The sequence below is a fragment of the Trematomus bernacchii genome, unplaced genomic scaffold, assembly GCF_902827165.1.
Source record: "Trematomus bernacchii unplaced genomic scaffold, fTreBer1.1, whole genome shotgun sequence".
NCBI lineage: Eukaryota > Metazoa > Chordata > Actinopteri > Perciformes > Nototheniidae > Trematomus > Trematomus bernacchii.
The window spans coordinates 4,032,900-4,050,418 of NW_022987851.1; the positions used below are offsets into that span (position 1 = coordinate 4,032,900).

A 17,519-nucleotide genomic window follows, 5' to 3' on the forward strand; every position below is an offset into this window, starting at 1 on the left:
ATCAAGAGTAGCTTGAATGCGTGCTTGCTCGACTTTTAGCTCAATTTCCCACTTAGAGTGTGATGTTCTAGCCTGTGCTGCTTCAGCCCTTGCCATAGCCATAGCCAGTGCTAAATTAGCCTTTGAGCTGGATGATGAGCGCGACGCACGTGTGTGCACAGAGTGTGCGTTTACACTTATTTTATCCATGTTGTCATTTTCTTCCATAATGGCTGGGTTGTGAATTCAATAACGTGGATGAAGAGATAAGCTGGCGTGAAGGCTGTACATATGCACTGAGTTAGCCACTTAGCTCTTGGTGTCGCTCCGTAGGAAGCCTGTCTCCGTCCCCGGAGCTGGCTGTAATGCCGTCTTTTCACTGTAAGGGTCTCACTAGCACTGAGCTAGCTATCCATCCAGTTAAACCGTTTGAAAGAAAACTCCAGCACAGTTGTCAGTTGAAGTCTCTTTACTTGGTGAAACTGTAAAGATAATACAGACATAACAGTTTATTATTGACTGCCCGACTGACGAGCTAAATAGACAGAATACTTCACACAATGAGCTACGGTGCACAAACTGAGAAGCTAATCAGCCTAGCCGCTAGTAGCTTAGCCGCAAAGAATACTCACTGCATTCCTACAAACATAAACATTTTACATACAACATATTCCCATGAAGCCACAGTCTGTCGGACAATAACACTCACAGACGATGCGTGAACCAGCGGGAAATACGAAGCACAGCCCATGGAGAGCAGACGTCCGTTCATGAAACAACCCAAGCTACACGTGGAGCAACAGGAATCGAATAAACCACTAGAAAGCAGCAGTGTCAAACAACCACCACAAGGTGGTGCCAAAACACAGCCAAGAAAACACATACACGACAGATATACACCAAAAACACACATCAAGGACAGAACATTTGTATTTAAGGTAATTAGTTAGAAGCCCTATTTTATCAGTATGTCTGCACAGCAGTTACAATGGTCAAACTACATTAAGACAGAATTGTCCCCATTTTTTATTTAATCCTGTCAAACTGAGAGGCTCTGATAACGTCAGCTCAGGTGAGGTAAAGGACTCTCTCAGTGTTTAGATATACTTTAGTCTAAGTTATATCAGTGGGTCTCAAACGGTTTGGTCACCATTTATGTAAACACATATTTCCATTTGAAATGGGAGTGATTAGTAAAATATGCATGAATTAAAAAAAAAAGTGAACTAGGTGAAATAAGGCAAGATAAACTTTAAAGACTTGTTGAGAGCTAAAACTAGTCTTTACTGCTGCGTCACACAGGAGCAGGGGGAGAGGAGGGAGACAGGAGAGGCAGATTCATGAGCCCAGACACACTCACAACTAGAAATGAACCAAAGATAATTAAAATAAACAAGTTTCAATGTTTGGTTATTGGATATGGTATGTTATTGGTTATTGGATATGGTATGTTGTTTGTTGTATTCCTACGATTTTATGATTATTGAAAAGTACACAGTTCTGTTTCATATGGGTGTTTCCATAGATTTAGTCTCTTTATTTTGCCTCAAAGTGCACCAGATTGATACATTTAACTCCAACACACAAAAACAAAAATCTTCCTGGGGGAGCATGCCCCGGGACCCCCCTAGAGGATTTGAGTTCCACCCCCACTAAAAACATGTTCACATGGATAGGTTACCAAATACAATTGCACACTTTTTTATATAGTAACCTATGTTTCTATTTGGGGAGTATAATTGAACTATAGGGCTATCACTATGGGCCGCAACGCTGTACATATTGACGATACATCCAGCAAAACGCCCCCAAAATAACTGGTGTATAATTCCCTGCCTGACTTATTGTCCCAGTCCGGCCCTGGTCAGAGGGTTAGGTCAAAGTTGAGATAGTTATCATGTGAGGAGAATTTACAGAAAAAAACTTAATTGCTTTGCATTTATTTTTAAATAACTGTCAAGAAAGGGGGCATACATTTGGGTAAAGTGAGGAATTTTGGAGATGCACTGAGGTATTTTTAAGTCTTTACAAACACAAAAGAGTAGGTTCTCATACTTTATCATTACCATCATACCGTATATAAAACTGAAAAAATGTCTTGTCCTTACACGTTAAATCCCGTTAAATTACCTCATTGCAGCTCCAGCTCCTAAGTTTAATTCACAAGATGCAACCTTTCTACTTGAAAAACATTGCAGATCATGTAAAGGCACATTAAAACCATAGGAAATTGTTATAAATAAGAAACAATGACATCAATTCAACAATTAGTTAAGTTTTATTTTTGTCCCATTTTAACAGCAAGTAAATTCCTTTTGTGTTGTAACTTATGAACAGTATTTTGTGTCATCAGTTCACAAATGTTTACTTACCGGAAAATGGTCCACTTTGACACTGGTAATCAGTTGGAAAGCTGTTTGCATGACAAAACCAAACAGCCCACGCTGGGTAAAGGGCAATGTTGCAGAGCTCAACTACTGTAGCAATTTAGGACCAGTTGATTTTTGGAAATAGTAAATTACAGCCATAGTGTCCTCGCATCATCCTGGATGCCTAAAGTGTGCCCAATATCCTCAAATGGCATATGAAGTGAAACAATAGGAACATCTTTAAAATATAACCTAATAGCTTTATAATGCTAAGATATTTGTAAGGCTTATAATGTTCTGGTTATCTGAATGAAGCAGTGTATGCATTTAGAGTCCAAATTATAAATGGTTGAAATAACTCAGATTTAATCGAATATTTCATCATTTTTTGAATCCCCAACAACTTGATTTGTATTGTTTTAGAATAACAAATGTTGTTCTAGTTTGAACATTGCCAGATTTAAGTGTTGAAATTGCAGAGGGACTTACACACTATGCAGAACAACATGAAGTCTAGAAATGATTGACTTATAGGATGTGTGGAAATCAAATAAAGGGGTTACATGATATGTGTGTATGTGTGTGTTTGTGTGCATGTGTGTGTGCGTGTCGTGTGTGTGTGTGTGTGTTTGTGTTTGTGTGTGTGTATGTGTGTGTGTGTGGGAGGGGAGCTGTGTGTGTGTGTGTGTGTGTAGGTGGGCAATTTAACTATCTAACAGATGCTGACTCAGGATCATTGCAGTCAGTCATGGGTCGTCCAGGGATTCAGATGTGGGGGCGGACACTGTGTGTCTTCTTGAGCTGGATGTGTGTGGATCCAGCAGTGGCAGGACCGTAAGTACTGTCTGATTTGAAAATGAGTGTTGGTTAAAGACTTTCGCTTCATAAATCTAGAAAGCTTATCCATTTCAGTATCAGTGAGATATCTACTGTGTGTGTGTGTGTGTGTGTGTGTGTGTGTGTGTGTGTGTGTGTGTGTGTGTGTGTGTGTGTGTGTGTGTGTGTGTGTGCGTGTGTGTGTGTTTATGTGGCTGTAGGCAGTACATGGTAGCCATTCCTGCAGTTCTTGAAGCTGGAGCTGAGACCAAATTCTGTGCGAGTCTCCTGCAGCCCAACGAGACTCTGGTGATGACCGTCACTCTGATGTCGGCACAGACGAATACAACCCTCATCCAGCAGACGTCCAGTGAAGACTTTCATATCTGCACTCAGTTCAAGGTCAGCTCTCCAGCAACATTTAAGTAGGAACATCTAAATATGCTTTCATCACACATCCAGCAACACACACACACACACACACACACACACACACACACACACACACACACACACACACACACACACACACACACACACACACACACACACACACACACACACACACACACACACACACACACACACACACACACACACACAGATTGTAAATGCAACTGCAACTCCTTGTGGATAAAGATCAAGGGAAAAGTTAAGTTAAATACTACAAAAATATGTTTTCATTGAGATAAGGCTCACTTTGTGTCTTTGTAATATTTTCTGTCACAGACTCCTTCAGTGGAGAATGAAGTGGTGCAGAAGTTCCAGGTGGAAGTACGAGGTGACACATTTTACTCAAAAGAAGTCAGGAAAGTCATGATCAGAAGCTATCAACCAATGACGTTTATCCAAACAGATAAACCAATCTACCTCCCTGGACAAACAGGTAACGTAGAGCGGGTGATCTATGATATTTAACACTGATAGTACCTGGGTTCCCTTTAAAAGGAAATGCATGCAGTACAGAGTCAGATTTACAAATATTATAATATTTTTACCTTAATCTAAATATTCTGTTATTTTCAAAAGCTTTTTTCGTCTGATGCTTCGATTCATTTTAAACAGACCGTTCAACAAAAGGATACATTACATGTCACTTGTTAGATGCTTTTATCCAAAGCGACTTACATACTGTGGACAATCCCCACAGGAGCAATTTGGGGTGAAGTGTCTTGCCCAGGGACACAACGACATGCTGACTGCAGTGGGGTTTGAACCTGTGACCCCCTGTTCCGAACACCAACGCACAACCCGCTGCGCCACACACCTTCGATATCCACGAAACGTAGTTTAATTTAAATATTGGATTGCTCTCTCTTTAGTACGATCCCATTTTCAATAAAATGGTGGTCTTACCTTTACTTGAAGATGAAGTCCATGCGCCTATCCTTCTGGACAAAAATCTCTATTACTTTTTTGTAAAAGTCCTCCTTATCTTCTTGTAGTTTCAAAAGTCTAGCTTGTTGTTTGCATCTACTGTCTCTGCGTAGAATAACAGTAGCAACAAGAACCTGTGGGCTCACATACGCCCCTTCAGTGCGGCAGAGTGACAATATGTCCCACAGTGACACACAAACATTACATACATCAGGGTTGCCAACTCTCACGCATCTGGCGTGTGACACACGCTTTCACTCTCAATCTCACGCTCTCACACTGCCCAAACTATTCTCACGCCAAAAACAAGATGAACCGGCGATCGTTTTCGGTTGGTTATTTACAATGTTGAGTTGACAGCTGCTCAAGCTGTCGATCCGCTCCCTCCCCGCCCCCACCACTCTTAACAACGTTATCAGACAGCAGAGCAGTGGGAGCCGGTTGGTCAATCCCCAACCCGTATTGCGCATGCGCAGATCTAAGATCCAGTAGAAATGATAAAAAAGTAAAAGTCTGCTGCTTATTGTTCTACTAGGCCAAAATAGAGTCAAAGAGTATATGAGAGTGAGAGTGTGTTAATTAATATATTTGGCAGTTTGGAGTAAGTCTGTAGATTTGTTTGTGTGTGTGTGTTTCATGTATAGGCCTCTCACGATAATTAATTTTGTTGGATACATTTTCCCGGAAATTATTGCGATAAACGAGAATATTGTCGGCACCGTTGTATGACCATTTTAGACCACTGACATAATGATAATATATAATAATAATTCAAGTACATCCTTTCAAACTGCTAGTCACATCCTCATGTAAATGGCAATTTATCGAGGTCAGAAAAGTTATCGAGTTCATTTTTATTTATCGTACGATAAGTCAATGAATTGCTTGTCGCGACAGGCACACAATAAAACAGTGGAAACAAACATGTGTTTGACTTTCATTAGTGAATGAAACTGTGTGCCCTTTATAGTCTGTGTCCAACATTGTGTATTTGTATATATTGTATATATATCCTATATATATGCTAAGGTCCCGCTACTGACACGATAGCAGTCATTTAGTGCGCATATGTGTAATTAAACCCATGATATCAAAATCTCACTCCAGCCAGGTACCCAAATTTGGAAACCCTGCATACATTAGCTAGACTATGGAAAGTCAGGACACATAGTAAAGTCTCTGTAAACATTATATTGGAATTTGGAGACATACAGAGTGATAGCAACAGGCACGTGCCAAATGCATGCGCTCAACCTAGTTTGCGAGAGATTGCGCAATCCGAGGTGAGGCTCAGCCATAGACTGCCTCAGCTCACATCTCTCACCGTAGAACAGTAAATATGCCATATCGGCGATTTTTACTGTAAAAATGATCTACATGATTGGAATCATACAGAAAATACATTTATAGCACAGACCAGTGGAGATATATTCATATTTATTTCATTTTATTGTTATTTGTATTTTTACTTTTCTCGAAGACAGGTGAGCACTGCCTCACCTGACCGCACGTCCCTGGTACAGGGTAGAACATTCATTAGCATAATAGCATCATATTCTATATATCGACATTTCAGGATTAGAAAAATAAAGCTCCTTGCTGTCACCCCAAGAAATTACTATTAAAGGTGGGGTAGGTAATTTTGGAGAAACCAGCTCGAGTGCGCTAGAATTTGAAACAGCCTGAAGAAATCTGCTACTTCCTTACAGAGCCCCTCCTCCAACACACACGAACGCGCACATGACCAATGAGGGCACGAGATAAGTTTGTGCACAGATGGAAGGCTGACAGGCAGGTAGGCCATCCAGTTATTTTAGCCGGGCCACCTAAAATAATTGGTCGTGCTTTTTACAGTACTACGGCTTCCACAGATGACATTTTTTTATGGATTTTTTCTCAAAGCACTTAAGATATTCATTGCTATCGGGATGTTAAGAGCATTCCATGGAATATAACAAAAAGTGTATCTCGAGCCAGTTTCTCAAACTTACCTACCCCACCTTTAAGAGCTAAATTTGTATGCCGTTCCTTTTAATTATTTTGTCATAGATAGATATCTGTCTGCCAGATTGCTCTCTCAGGCAGTGAGGAATGCATTTTGTGTGTCCCAGTATGTGAACACACAGTATGGGTTGAATACACAAAAGCCCAAAAACAACACGTGAGTCTGGACATTTTTGTTGGCTTGTATCAAATAAGAAACATTGACTTAGTGAGTCATTTAGTGAGCTAAATGAGTTGCTTTATTTCATCACCAGCTTTTGTACTTAGGATCCACTACCACTTTATAGAGATCTAATGCTTACCGGATAGATGCCAGTAGCTATGCACGCTGAGCTTTACTTCTTGGGATATTAGACATTTTCCAAGGCTTATTTTAAACACTTTGCCAAACAACGGATGAAATAATGTAAATGTGTCTCCTTTTTTAAATTGTAATAAATTATTATTAGTGGTACATTTGATGGAAAATTATATGATTTCTGAGTAGACTGAAGATCAGTTTTGACCCTGTTAGGATGTTAAAGAGTACATGCTTTAATGTTCAAAAAGGTCTTTATTCTCATACTGCCTTTGCTACAGCACCTCTTTTACCCTCTGTCTAAAACGCTCTGAAGGAGCTCCAAAAAAAAAAAACATCTCATAATTTCTACACAATTTTAGTTTCTTGTAAAGTTGGTGAGCATGCAGCCTTTAAACACAACAGCTTTAATATGTTAGCGTTAGCTAGCAACTTAGCCAATGCTAGCACTGTGTTTATAACTTAACTTCCACAACAGCTCCACACTTAAACCCCCAGTAGTAGCTACATTGTTGGTCTCAAACATAACAAATCCACAAGTAATAAAGCTTACTTACAGGTTGTGACCCTGAATTGCCAGATTGGCCTAACAAAGTGGGAACTACCACGTCTTTCCTCAGTTACTGTCGCGAATATCTGACCATGCACTATACTTGGTTCAGGATGCTGTCCTGATGAATAGTGGTAACGATAATTTAAGCCCCTTGTCTTCGATGAATTTTCCTTTGGTAGTCCACTCAAAGGTCCATCCGTGTGCAAAGCAGGAAACAGAGTATTCTTGACATGTTGTCGCAAACCTCTCAGGCTCTGTCGTAGCTGTGTTGAGCGCTAGCTAGTAGAAGCGCAAGTGTTACATAGTGACGTCATTATGTTTAGAAGTAAGAAAAAGGAGTACAATGGAGGCGTTTCAGGCAGAGGAGTGTGTGGAAGAAAAAACTCCCTCTGGAGGGAACTTTGGGATTTTAGACTTTGCACAGCATTTTCATGCAAAAGAAAAACCTGTTACATACTATAGGAGTATACCAAACATAATATGACCTTTTAGTACTGTTGAAGGAGAGCTGTAAACGCTTCTTGTAATCTTTCTGCTTTTTGTCAGTGAAATTCAGAGTCATCTCACTGGATACCAAGATGAGACCTGCCAATCAGATGGTGAGTGTTTGAACAGTCCCTCCTAATGTCATTCCCAAATAAAAAAAATAGTGATTATGTTTAATAATGGTTCGGGTTTCAATTTCTGCCCCATTTTGAAACGTTTGTAGCACGTATATCCTTTAATAAGACATGACAGTGGAACTAATGTTGAGATAAAATTGAACTGTTTATCACTTTTTCCAAAAACTATAAATCAGAATGACATACTCTGAGCAACAGTATACATGTCTGTCACACATATTGAACATAAAAACTAAAGTCTGAGTTACAATGACGTGGTATTCTCCATCCTCCAGAGACCCACCCATTCATTTTTGTCCTCTGTGGAGCACATTGGGTTTTGGTCCATTACTTTGAGGTTAAACATGCCACAGCATCCAATTGTACTCCACAGAGGACATCCTGGGCTTTTCAAACATATGACATATGTGGGGGTGTGGCTTTGAAAAAGATAATTTCATTGTATTTCAAATGTAAATATGACGCTCTTTGTAGGACAACAAAACAAAACTTACCTTCTTATCGATTTGTCCACTTCGATCAACTTTGTTTCCTCCGGCTTCAATTTCCATCACTCTCGTTCGTTCTCTCTATGTCTGGTCAGACATCAATCTGTTCCACGTGACGCGCCCTCTAGAGGCCTGGAGCACTGTGTGTTTTTGGGTTTAGTATGTGTTTTTGGGTTTGCATATCGTTTTTGTATTTGCAGCGTTTTTCTGTTGCGTTTATTTTCGGGGTTTGTGAGTTGTATTTAGTTTGCATCATTTCTGTAAATGCAGTGTTTTTTTGTTGTATTTGTTTTCAGGGTTTGTTTGTTTTTCATTTCATTATTTGCAGCTGTTTCCTGCTTATGTATGCGTTTTTGGCCGTTGTTCCGCGTTTGCACCTGCCGGCCACCGTATTAAAAACAATACACAACAGCTGGTCCCTTAACAATTATTTTTTCTTTTGCAGTATAATATCATCGAAATTGAGGTAAGACTACAATGATGTACATAACAAATACATGAAATAATATAAACATTTTAAACTATTATTATATTACACTGAAGATAACCTTTTTGGTTAAGTTGGATCAGAATACCTTAAAGTAATTTGGTCCAGTTTTACTTATTCCCATTTAGAAAATCAGCATTTCCTTCTTATTTGTCCCTTATCCTCAAAATATCACGAAAATCTTGCGTGACAAAAAAATGAGCTATTTCTGTACTGCCTTTTAATGGATTTAATTTGAAGTAGATTTTTTCTTTTATTTGCTCTGCACCCTACATCCTACTTTCGTCAAGTTCTTTTAATCTACTTTATTTATAAATATAGGATGCTAACAGGAACAAGATTGGACAGTGGCTGAATGAAACATCCGATAGTATATTGCAGCTTTCTTATGCCTTGAACTCCGAGGCTCGTGAAGGATCCTACAAAGTTAGTGTGTCGACCGGGTCTAATAAAGTATATCACAGCTTCAAAGTGGAGAAATATGGTAAGGTATTGTTTTAAGCCCCCATTACAATACATTAATAATATAAATAATGAGGCAAGAATGCTAATTATCCTATTTTGTCCCCAGTTTTGCCTAAATTTGATGTTAAAATAACTGCATCTGACGAAGTAAGTATTGATCAGGAAGAAATCAAAGCTGAAGTTTGTGCAACGTAAGTTAAAGCTCTTTGCTAATTTCATTAAACATTACATTAAAGTCCAGTGTGCTGAGTTTTAACAACCCTTTTCTTCTTTGTCTTTCACATTAGGTATACATATGGACAGCCGGTGCCAGGCAGTGTTAACGTAGAGATGTGCAGACATTTTAAACAATTTTTTACATTCACCCATGACAATACAGAGGGAATATCTGCTACATGCTACAAGGAGACAAAGCAGGTACAGTTTTTGTAGCGACACTCTGCTCTCCTGAAGAATAGGTCTTTTCTGATGGCCATTTCTTCCCTTTTCAATTTATTTCATTGTTATTAATCTATTTTATTGTGCTTTCTAGACGGACAAGAAAGGCTGTGCCACTTTTATCTTCCCAATGTCAACCTTCACAAAAGTTGCCCAAAAGGTTCTGCTAGATAAGTTGAAACTCACTGCTGAGATGGAAGAGGAGGGCACGGGCAAGTATTTTTATATATATTTGTATTTTGCTTCACAATATATTTCTATACATTTGATATATATTTATATGTATTTTAAAAAGTAATTTAATCCGGAATATGACATATGGAAGATGTGTTTTTCTTAATATGGAGCATCCTTCTACAGGTATTTCACACCAACGAGAGAAGCGTATGGATATTTCATATGTTGTTGGAAAGCTGTCCTTCACTGACACACCCAAGATTTATGACCAAGGATCAGTTGTGGAGGGAAAAGTAAGTGCATCTTGTCTTCACTTCTTTAGTGTGAGGCAACTGAATTGCACTGTACTGTATATACTGAAATACATTCTCAGTAAAACCACTTTGTCTCCACAGGTAAAAGCAGTTTATTACAACAATACACCAATTGCTGACATGCCGGTGAACCTGTTTATGGGTGAAAGGTGGTCAGCACGTTCGATACAGAATCTCACTACTGACAGCAATGGTGTTGCCCCTTTCTCATTCAGCACAGTTAACGTAAATGGGAACATCCATTTCCACGTAAGAAGGAGAAACAATCAAGCTTCCCACAATTATGATTCACATCATAACACTTAATAACTAACAATAAAGATGTATAAAACAAAAGCTGAAACCTAAAATGTTTCCCGATATAATACAATTGACCAAGTATATTAGAAGTGTTGACTTTCTATTGGTTAAGGTAAAGACCAATATTTACATTGGTCTTTACCAATATTTACATTGTTCTTTTCTGTTATCTAGCTAAGCTTGACACCAACATTGGTCCACCACCATCATAGAACACCATACTATGAGGCTGGACATCACACAGTTTCGTTGGCCCAAGTCTCTTCTCCTGATACTAAAACAGTCAGCTTCCTGGAGGTGAAGAAGAAGGATAAACCACTTCCATGTGACAAAGAAGAAGAAATCTTTATCCAATACACAGTAGTTGGAGAGGCCCAGGGCTCAGTTGATATGATGTATCTCGTAAGTAAAAATGTCATTTTTGGGGCTGTCATTGATATTAATGCTCGCAATTGATTTGGAAAACTTTAACCAAGTTTGGAAGTGGCTAAAGCTAGATGTATTGCACTTGCTGTAGACCACTATATATCAGTAAGCAGTGAGCAACTAGTTCAGTGCAACAGCAAACCTAATCCATGACAAATAGCAACTGCACTTGTTCGCTTTAAATGTGGTGTGGAGCATGAGTAGCTTATAGCAGATTTAATCATTTATACCAATATTGGATTGATGATAATAACTTATTGATGATAGTATCCCAAAAGTATGTAAGTTCTATATTATTTGCTTCTGAGAAGACTATAGTTTGACAGTAATTTCTGAAAAACAATACATATAATAACTTAATTACAGTGGCGAGCCGTGACTTTTATACCTAGGCCCTTCCCTCGAAAAAAAACAAGAGTTATTACGTCACAGCGTATACTTCAGCGGAATATCAAAACAGCGGCCCGGGGTGCAAAACGCATCAATGACAGCGACCCTCTACCACACAAAAGAAAACCATTTATATAAACACCTATCATGACAGGGCACCCAAGTAACAATTAAAAATGAATGAAGTCGGCACGGCGGCCCACATTGAAAATGACTTAGGCCTACCTTTGATGATCATATCACTTAAACACAAAGTCCATCCTCCTGTCCTTTTGGATGAAGCACTTGATGGCGGGTCATGCAGCTGATCCTTTGCCACTCTAGTTTATCATTGTAACATTGTAGCTTTTTTGTCGAGGGAACCCGAGTGCAGCTTACTTCCGGGTTTTAGGACGCGTCACTGCACCACTCTATAACACACATGCATAAACTTCACAGCGGGCGGAACTTGTCATAAAGTATGCGAAAATAAAGCCCACCCATTTAGAGGGAAGATATGATTGGTCAATTGTACTGTCATTTGACATTACTCTCTCGTTCAGTTACTATAGCGGGCCCTCTGTGAATTCATAGCTGGACCACCAATCAGCTCCTGTCTTCACAGTGACTCGCAGAGACGAGCTTCTTTCATTTAACCCTTCACATTCCAACAGAAACTGAACAGGCAGATTCGAAGGATTTATTTCTTTGGAAATGTTATTTTTAATACAATTAAATCAAGTTATTTTGGTAAAACTAATGAAAAATATAACTAAAAAAATATTTAAAGAAAAATATGTTGAATATCTTAGGCCCTCAGAGAGGGCCTAGAGGGCCCTGACGGCTCGCCACTGCTTAATTAATCTTAACATCTATTCATGTAATATCTCAAATAAAATGATCAAAATAATGGATTAAAGTATCAATAAGAGTATTGATGAATACCGGTTGAAAAGCAGTCTGGGTTTCTATAAAATCCGAACAATACCCACCCCTATTGTTATCCAGATAAGTTTCATCACCGGAGTTCCCCTTTTTGTTGCTTCTGATTGGTTATTTTTCACAAACAACTCCTTTCCCCACTGCTTAAGCAAATAGTCGGTTTGCTAAACCCAGAGTTATCGGTACATTATTCATTCTTCAACTTTTGAAATTCCCCAGGTCCTATCCAGAGGTGCCATTGTCATGCAAGGAGTTAAACGGGTTGAAGTGCAAGATAAATCAGGTGAGAAGAGAATGACATCTTAAAATCTCCCTTTAAATAAGCATTGCTAAATCATTATTTGTATTGTTTTATTGATCCAAGGAGTCATGTTATTGAGGATTGTGGTTCATAACAGTTGGTTTGTGTTTCAGTGAATGAGGGCCAGCTGTCCTTTAAGCTCACACTGTCTCCAGACATGGCTCCAGAAATCCAGGTTATAATTTACGCCATCCTCCCCAGTGAGACTGTGATCGCCAAAAGCGCCGACTTCTCCATTGAGAAATGCTTCAGTCACAAGGTCAGTTTGAGGAGTCACTGTTATGGTCAGATGTAGGTATAGAAAAAAGTGTATATTTATCTGTGCTATCAGTCTCACGCCGGTTTGATGGGCGCTCAAACATCATTGCTCAATAGGAATCGACTACGAAGCTTCTGATACCATAATCTTGATGCATTTGCCTAAAGATTCTGTTCATATGCGGATATCTTTTTATAAACATTCCAAAATACTAACTGTTGTGGAAATTCCAAGATTAATCATTTTTTTGTTCCTGGTAAGAAAATAATAAATATAGAAGTTAAACCAAAGTTTTGTTATGCGAGATCATTCATGTTGTGGGTAAAGCATGTGGTTTGACTGAAGCCATGACTGTGATGGAAACTTCTGAAGCAATGGAGAGAGGACTCAGAGAGACACGAGGGGAGCAGGAACTTTGATGGCAAACACTGATGGTTTATTTGGAGCTTTGGCCGGAGAATTCACAAGACATGCTGTGCCACGAGTTGACACAGCGGTTGCCAAACCAATTCTGAAGAACTCTTCCGCAGTTGGAGGTTCTATCTAGTTCAGAGTGTGGGGGGGCTGTGGCTAAGTGGATAGAGTGCTGGACTTCGAATAAGGGTGTAGCAAGTTCGAGTCCCACTGCAGTCAGCATGTCGTTGTGTCCCTTGGCAAGACACTTCACCCCAAATTGCTCCTGTGGGCATTGTCCACAGTACTGAATGTATGTAAGTCGCTTTGGATAAAAGAGTCTAACAAATGACATGTAATGTGTAATCAACATTCCTCATCACCGAGACTAAACAGTAGTAGAGTAGACACTGAATCAACAGAAGTTGTCAGCTGTGGGTAGAGAATGTGCACCCAGGAGCCCCTTGTGTGTAAGATAAGAAGGTGCTCCAGATGTCCCTAAACAGTAAACTATCTCATGTCAAGTTGTGCCCGGTTGTAAACTGGCAACAACGACAGCTTGAGCAGCCCCTCCTTAAGGGGGATAGCAGCAAGCCCAGGGCTGAAGACGTGTGTCCATGGGAAAGGAGGCATAGGAAGGAGAAACAGACAAAGTATGTCAAAGGTCAGATACCTAAGCAAATTATTCCCTAACAATGATCAGCAAATTAAAGTGAAGTTTAATCTTAGCCAAGGTTTAGTATTGAGGCGAGTTTTACCTCTGGAGGGTACACAGGACTTTTAACCTTTGAGGACCATTTACATGCACAAAAACCTATATAACACACGACAGGGAAAACCCCAAAAGGCATAATATGGCCCCTTTAAATGTTGAACAAGCGCAAGGTTGATTTTTGGTGCCTACCCTCTCACCTTGTCACTTCCCAAAAGGAAGCATCGACATTAGCAGAGTTGGGATTGGGGAGTGAGAATAACAACAAAATCTAAAAACCACATTAGACACTATGAGTTATTTATTAAGCGTTGGCAGGAACAACAGCTAGCCCATGTCATTCCACTAAAACACTATCTAGCAATGTTGCTATGTGCGGGTCTGGCGTGGGGACATTGCCCCTCTAGGCACTTAAGACCACAAACTACATTAAAGGTTAAACTACACATTTGTGTAAGGTTAAGAACAGTGTAGGTTCTCAAAACAAATCATCTCACTCTCTGGTTGATTAGATATATTTTTGTATATACGTCAGGTGTCGCTGGAGTTCTCTCCATCCTCGGCCGTCCCCGGAGAGCAGACCACCCTGCAGGTGAAGGCCCTGCCAGACTCTCTGTGTGGTGTCAGCGCTATCGACCAGAGCGTCCTCATCAAGGAGCCAGGGAAAACTCTGGAAGCAGACAAGGTACCTGCTAGAATCAACCACAAATAGATACATAGTTAACGTTGCCTCAGCATAAGCTTTAATAAGAGGTTAGAGTTTGTGTTGTCATTTCCTTGTGTCATGGTAATCATTCTCTTCTTCTACCAGTTGAATATCGTAAACAATTATGTAAAACATCTGTTTAATGCAGCTTGATGCTGATTGTGTTGCCATATTTAGTTGAGGCCCATTGTTTTGAAAATGCTATAGGAAAAAGTTATGATCATATTTGTGAGGTGCTGTTTGAACAAATATAATTTATATTCATATTTCAAGATAAAAGACTACAACTTAAATCATAGAGCTCCCCTAAAGAACAACAAACACTTGTCAGTGTATAACATTGAATCATACCTTTCTTCTCAGATATTCAACTTGTTGCCTGTCAAAAAAGCATCCCATGTTCCACATAATGTTGAAGATCGTGTAGAATGCTTGCTTGTAAGACCCAGAAGATACGCTATTCCATATCGTGAAAGAAACCAGAGAGATGATGCTCATACAGTTTTCCAGGTACTTAGTGCACAAACATTAATGTACAAAATAAAGCATACACCAATATATGTAGTTGTTGCCTAGTTAATCAACTTTTAAGTGATGACTGTATTTATGTATTCAGAATGTAGGTATGAAGATAGCAACAAACCTGGTTATCAGAGTGCCGACATGCCTCAAGTACAGAGGAAGAGAATACCACCAGGGCCATGGTATTTGATTTTCTTGTTCTATCAAATGACACATTCTGTTTATTTACCAGCTTTTAAAAAGGTCACTATGTCATTGCTTTCTGCTGCTTCTGATGGATTATTGTATGCTTTCATTTCAGGTATGCATGTAAGATATAAATCTGCTCCAGATCGAATGCGCTCGCGACCGGGGAGCGCTTCCCCAAACCAACATTCTTTTGATTCACCGATTGAGACTGTCCGCACTTTTTTCCCCGAGACCTGGATATGGGAGCTTATAGAGGTTGGGTAAGATTTTGCCTCAAATCGTTTTCATGGTCGTGAATTGAGGGAGTTTCTCCCTGCACAAAGGGTTAGCAGGAAAAGTACCGTTCAACTAGAATGGTTTTTAACCTGCTGGCTCAAATATGTATGTAAGGACTTTTGTTATGCCAAGGAACATGTATTCATCATTTTACAGGCATTTATTTTTAAATGATTCTGTAGGGGGAATAGTGTTTTTTTGGTGCTAGTGGGAATCATTTTCAGGGTTATAGCTTCTGTTACCATCTCAGGATTGCGATCTGAGGAGGGCTGAGAAAATTCATGAGAAGTCACACAAGTTAGCGTATAGAATGGTCTGGCTTTATTCACATTCCTTAAGTTTGTGTCTTTGCCAAAGAATAACATATTTATTTATGTTCCTAAATTACTAAAAACACATACAGTACTCTGCATGCGTTATTCACATGTTAGTTCTGACCATTCATTACACAACTTCACAGAATAACAATAATGCAATAACTGTTCCTCATAACTTATAACATATTTACAAATACAATTATAAAAATAAACATATAGAATGTTGTGGCAATCTCTCAACTTCTTCACTCTTGACCCTAATCAGAATGTCAGACCTCAATCCAATGTAAGTGTAGAGCCCCATACAGGTTAAACTGTATAATAACACGTACATTATATCATTAAAAGTGTAATGAAGCTTGGTGAACATTCAATTTGTAAATACATTTAAAAAAATGTTTTTTAATTATGGTGACCGTTATATTTTACTTATGTATTATATGCCTTGTTTTTTACAGTCTTGTACACTACATCATGTATGTCATGGGTCGGCAACAGGCGGCCCGCGGGCCATTGTTGGCCCGCCAGCAATAATATTTGGCCCGTAATTTTGAGAATAAAAAATAAAAAAATATTTTGAGATTTTTTTTTTTTTACAACATCGGACCGACAGTCGCACATATAGGCTATAATGTCCGAATAGAGAATCTACCTACACCTGAAGAATGCTTATTGTACTTTTATCTATGTTGAGAATGAATGACATACAGCACAGGCACAATCAGGCAGCGGGGTGCACTGACGTCAATTAAAGTACTTATTTAAAGGACACCTATCATGCTATATTTAAATGATATATTGTAGGGCCATACCTATATAAGGTATATTTATACGTTTCTGTTTTCAAAATACCAAACAGATCATGCATTTTAGCCATGCCTCATTTCACTCTATTTGCTGTTCTCCAGCCCTGTTTTTGCAGGGGGCTGATTCTGTGAGCTGCAGCTGACCACGCCCCCCTGCAGGAGAGGGGAGCGTGCTCTGATCAAGTCAGAAGAGGGGGAGAAAAAGAGATCTCTGTCCTCCGTGTTTTATTCTTATATTATTATATAGAGTTGTTATTCATTTGTTTTAAAGCTCAATAAATAACAAAGAAGACCTTTGACCGGCACTTTTCTAATTTTGTCCGGAAGATTTAAACTTTAACGGACATCTTGACCGGCGAAAGAAAACCTAACTGAAACTCTGCCGCACGGTCCCCTCGTTCCTTGGAAGAGACGGAGAGGTGGGTGTTTGTCATCTGCTGGTGGACTAACCGGAGAGAATTACAGTGCTTGCCTCGGGGAGGGAGAACAAAAGCCACAGCGGAGAATAAACAGAAGGGTAACCATGGCAACCATGCGCGGGAAGTCTTCTTCGCTGCTTTTGTGGCAGACTACAGCGCCACTTACAGGCCTGGCATATGTACTACAGCGTCTC

At 39.4% G+C, this 17,519-nt stretch overlaps 1 protein-coding gene across 1 annotated transcript in view; it reads left to right on the forward strand.

The window, feature by feature from the left end:
• The first annotated feature begins 3,084 nt into the window (after positions 1 to 3,084).
• The window catches only part of LOC117468909 (alpha-2-macroglobulin-like), a 57,815-nt gene continuing 43,380 nt past the window's right edge, over positions 3,085 to 17,519 (forward strand). The window contains exons 1-18 of the mRNA XM_034113281.1: positions 3,085 to 3,182; positions 3,386 to 3,566; positions 3,894 to 4,050; positions 7,943 to 7,995; positions 8,953 to 8,973; positions 9,316 to 9,478; positions 9,566 to 9,650; positions 9,747 to 9,876; positions 9,992 to 10,109; positions 10,258 to 10,367; positions 10,470 to 10,637; positions 10,863 to 11,090; positions 12,645 to 12,708; positions 12,840 to 12,985; positions 14,626 to 14,775; positions 15,160 to 15,306; positions 15,413 to 15,500; positions 15,620 to 15,767. Of these exons, the coding sequence (XP_033969172.1) occupies positions 3,097 to 3,182; positions 3,386 to 3,566; positions 3,894 to 4,050; positions 7,943 to 7,995; positions 8,953 to 8,973; positions 9,316 to 9,478; positions 9,566 to 9,650; positions 9,747 to 9,876; positions 9,992 to 10,109; positions 10,258 to 10,367; positions 10,470 to 10,637; positions 10,863 to 11,090; positions 12,645 to 12,708; positions 12,840 to 12,985; positions 14,626 to 14,775; positions 15,160 to 15,306; positions 15,413 to 15,500; positions 15,620 to 15,767 (2,243 nt within the window). The 5' untranslated portion in view covers positions 3,085 to 3,096. The remainder of the gene's footprint in view (positions 3,183 to 3,385; positions 3,567 to 3,893; positions 4,051 to 7,942; positions 7,996 to 8,952; positions 8,974 to 9,315; positions 9,479 to 9,565; positions 9,651 to 9,746; positions 9,877 to 9,991; positions 10,110 to 10,257; positions 10,368 to 10,469; positions 10,638 to 10,862; positions 11,091 to 12,644; positions 12,709 to 12,839; positions 12,986 to 14,625; positions 14,776 to 15,159; positions 15,307 to 15,412; positions 15,501 to 15,619; positions 15,768 to 17,519) is intronic.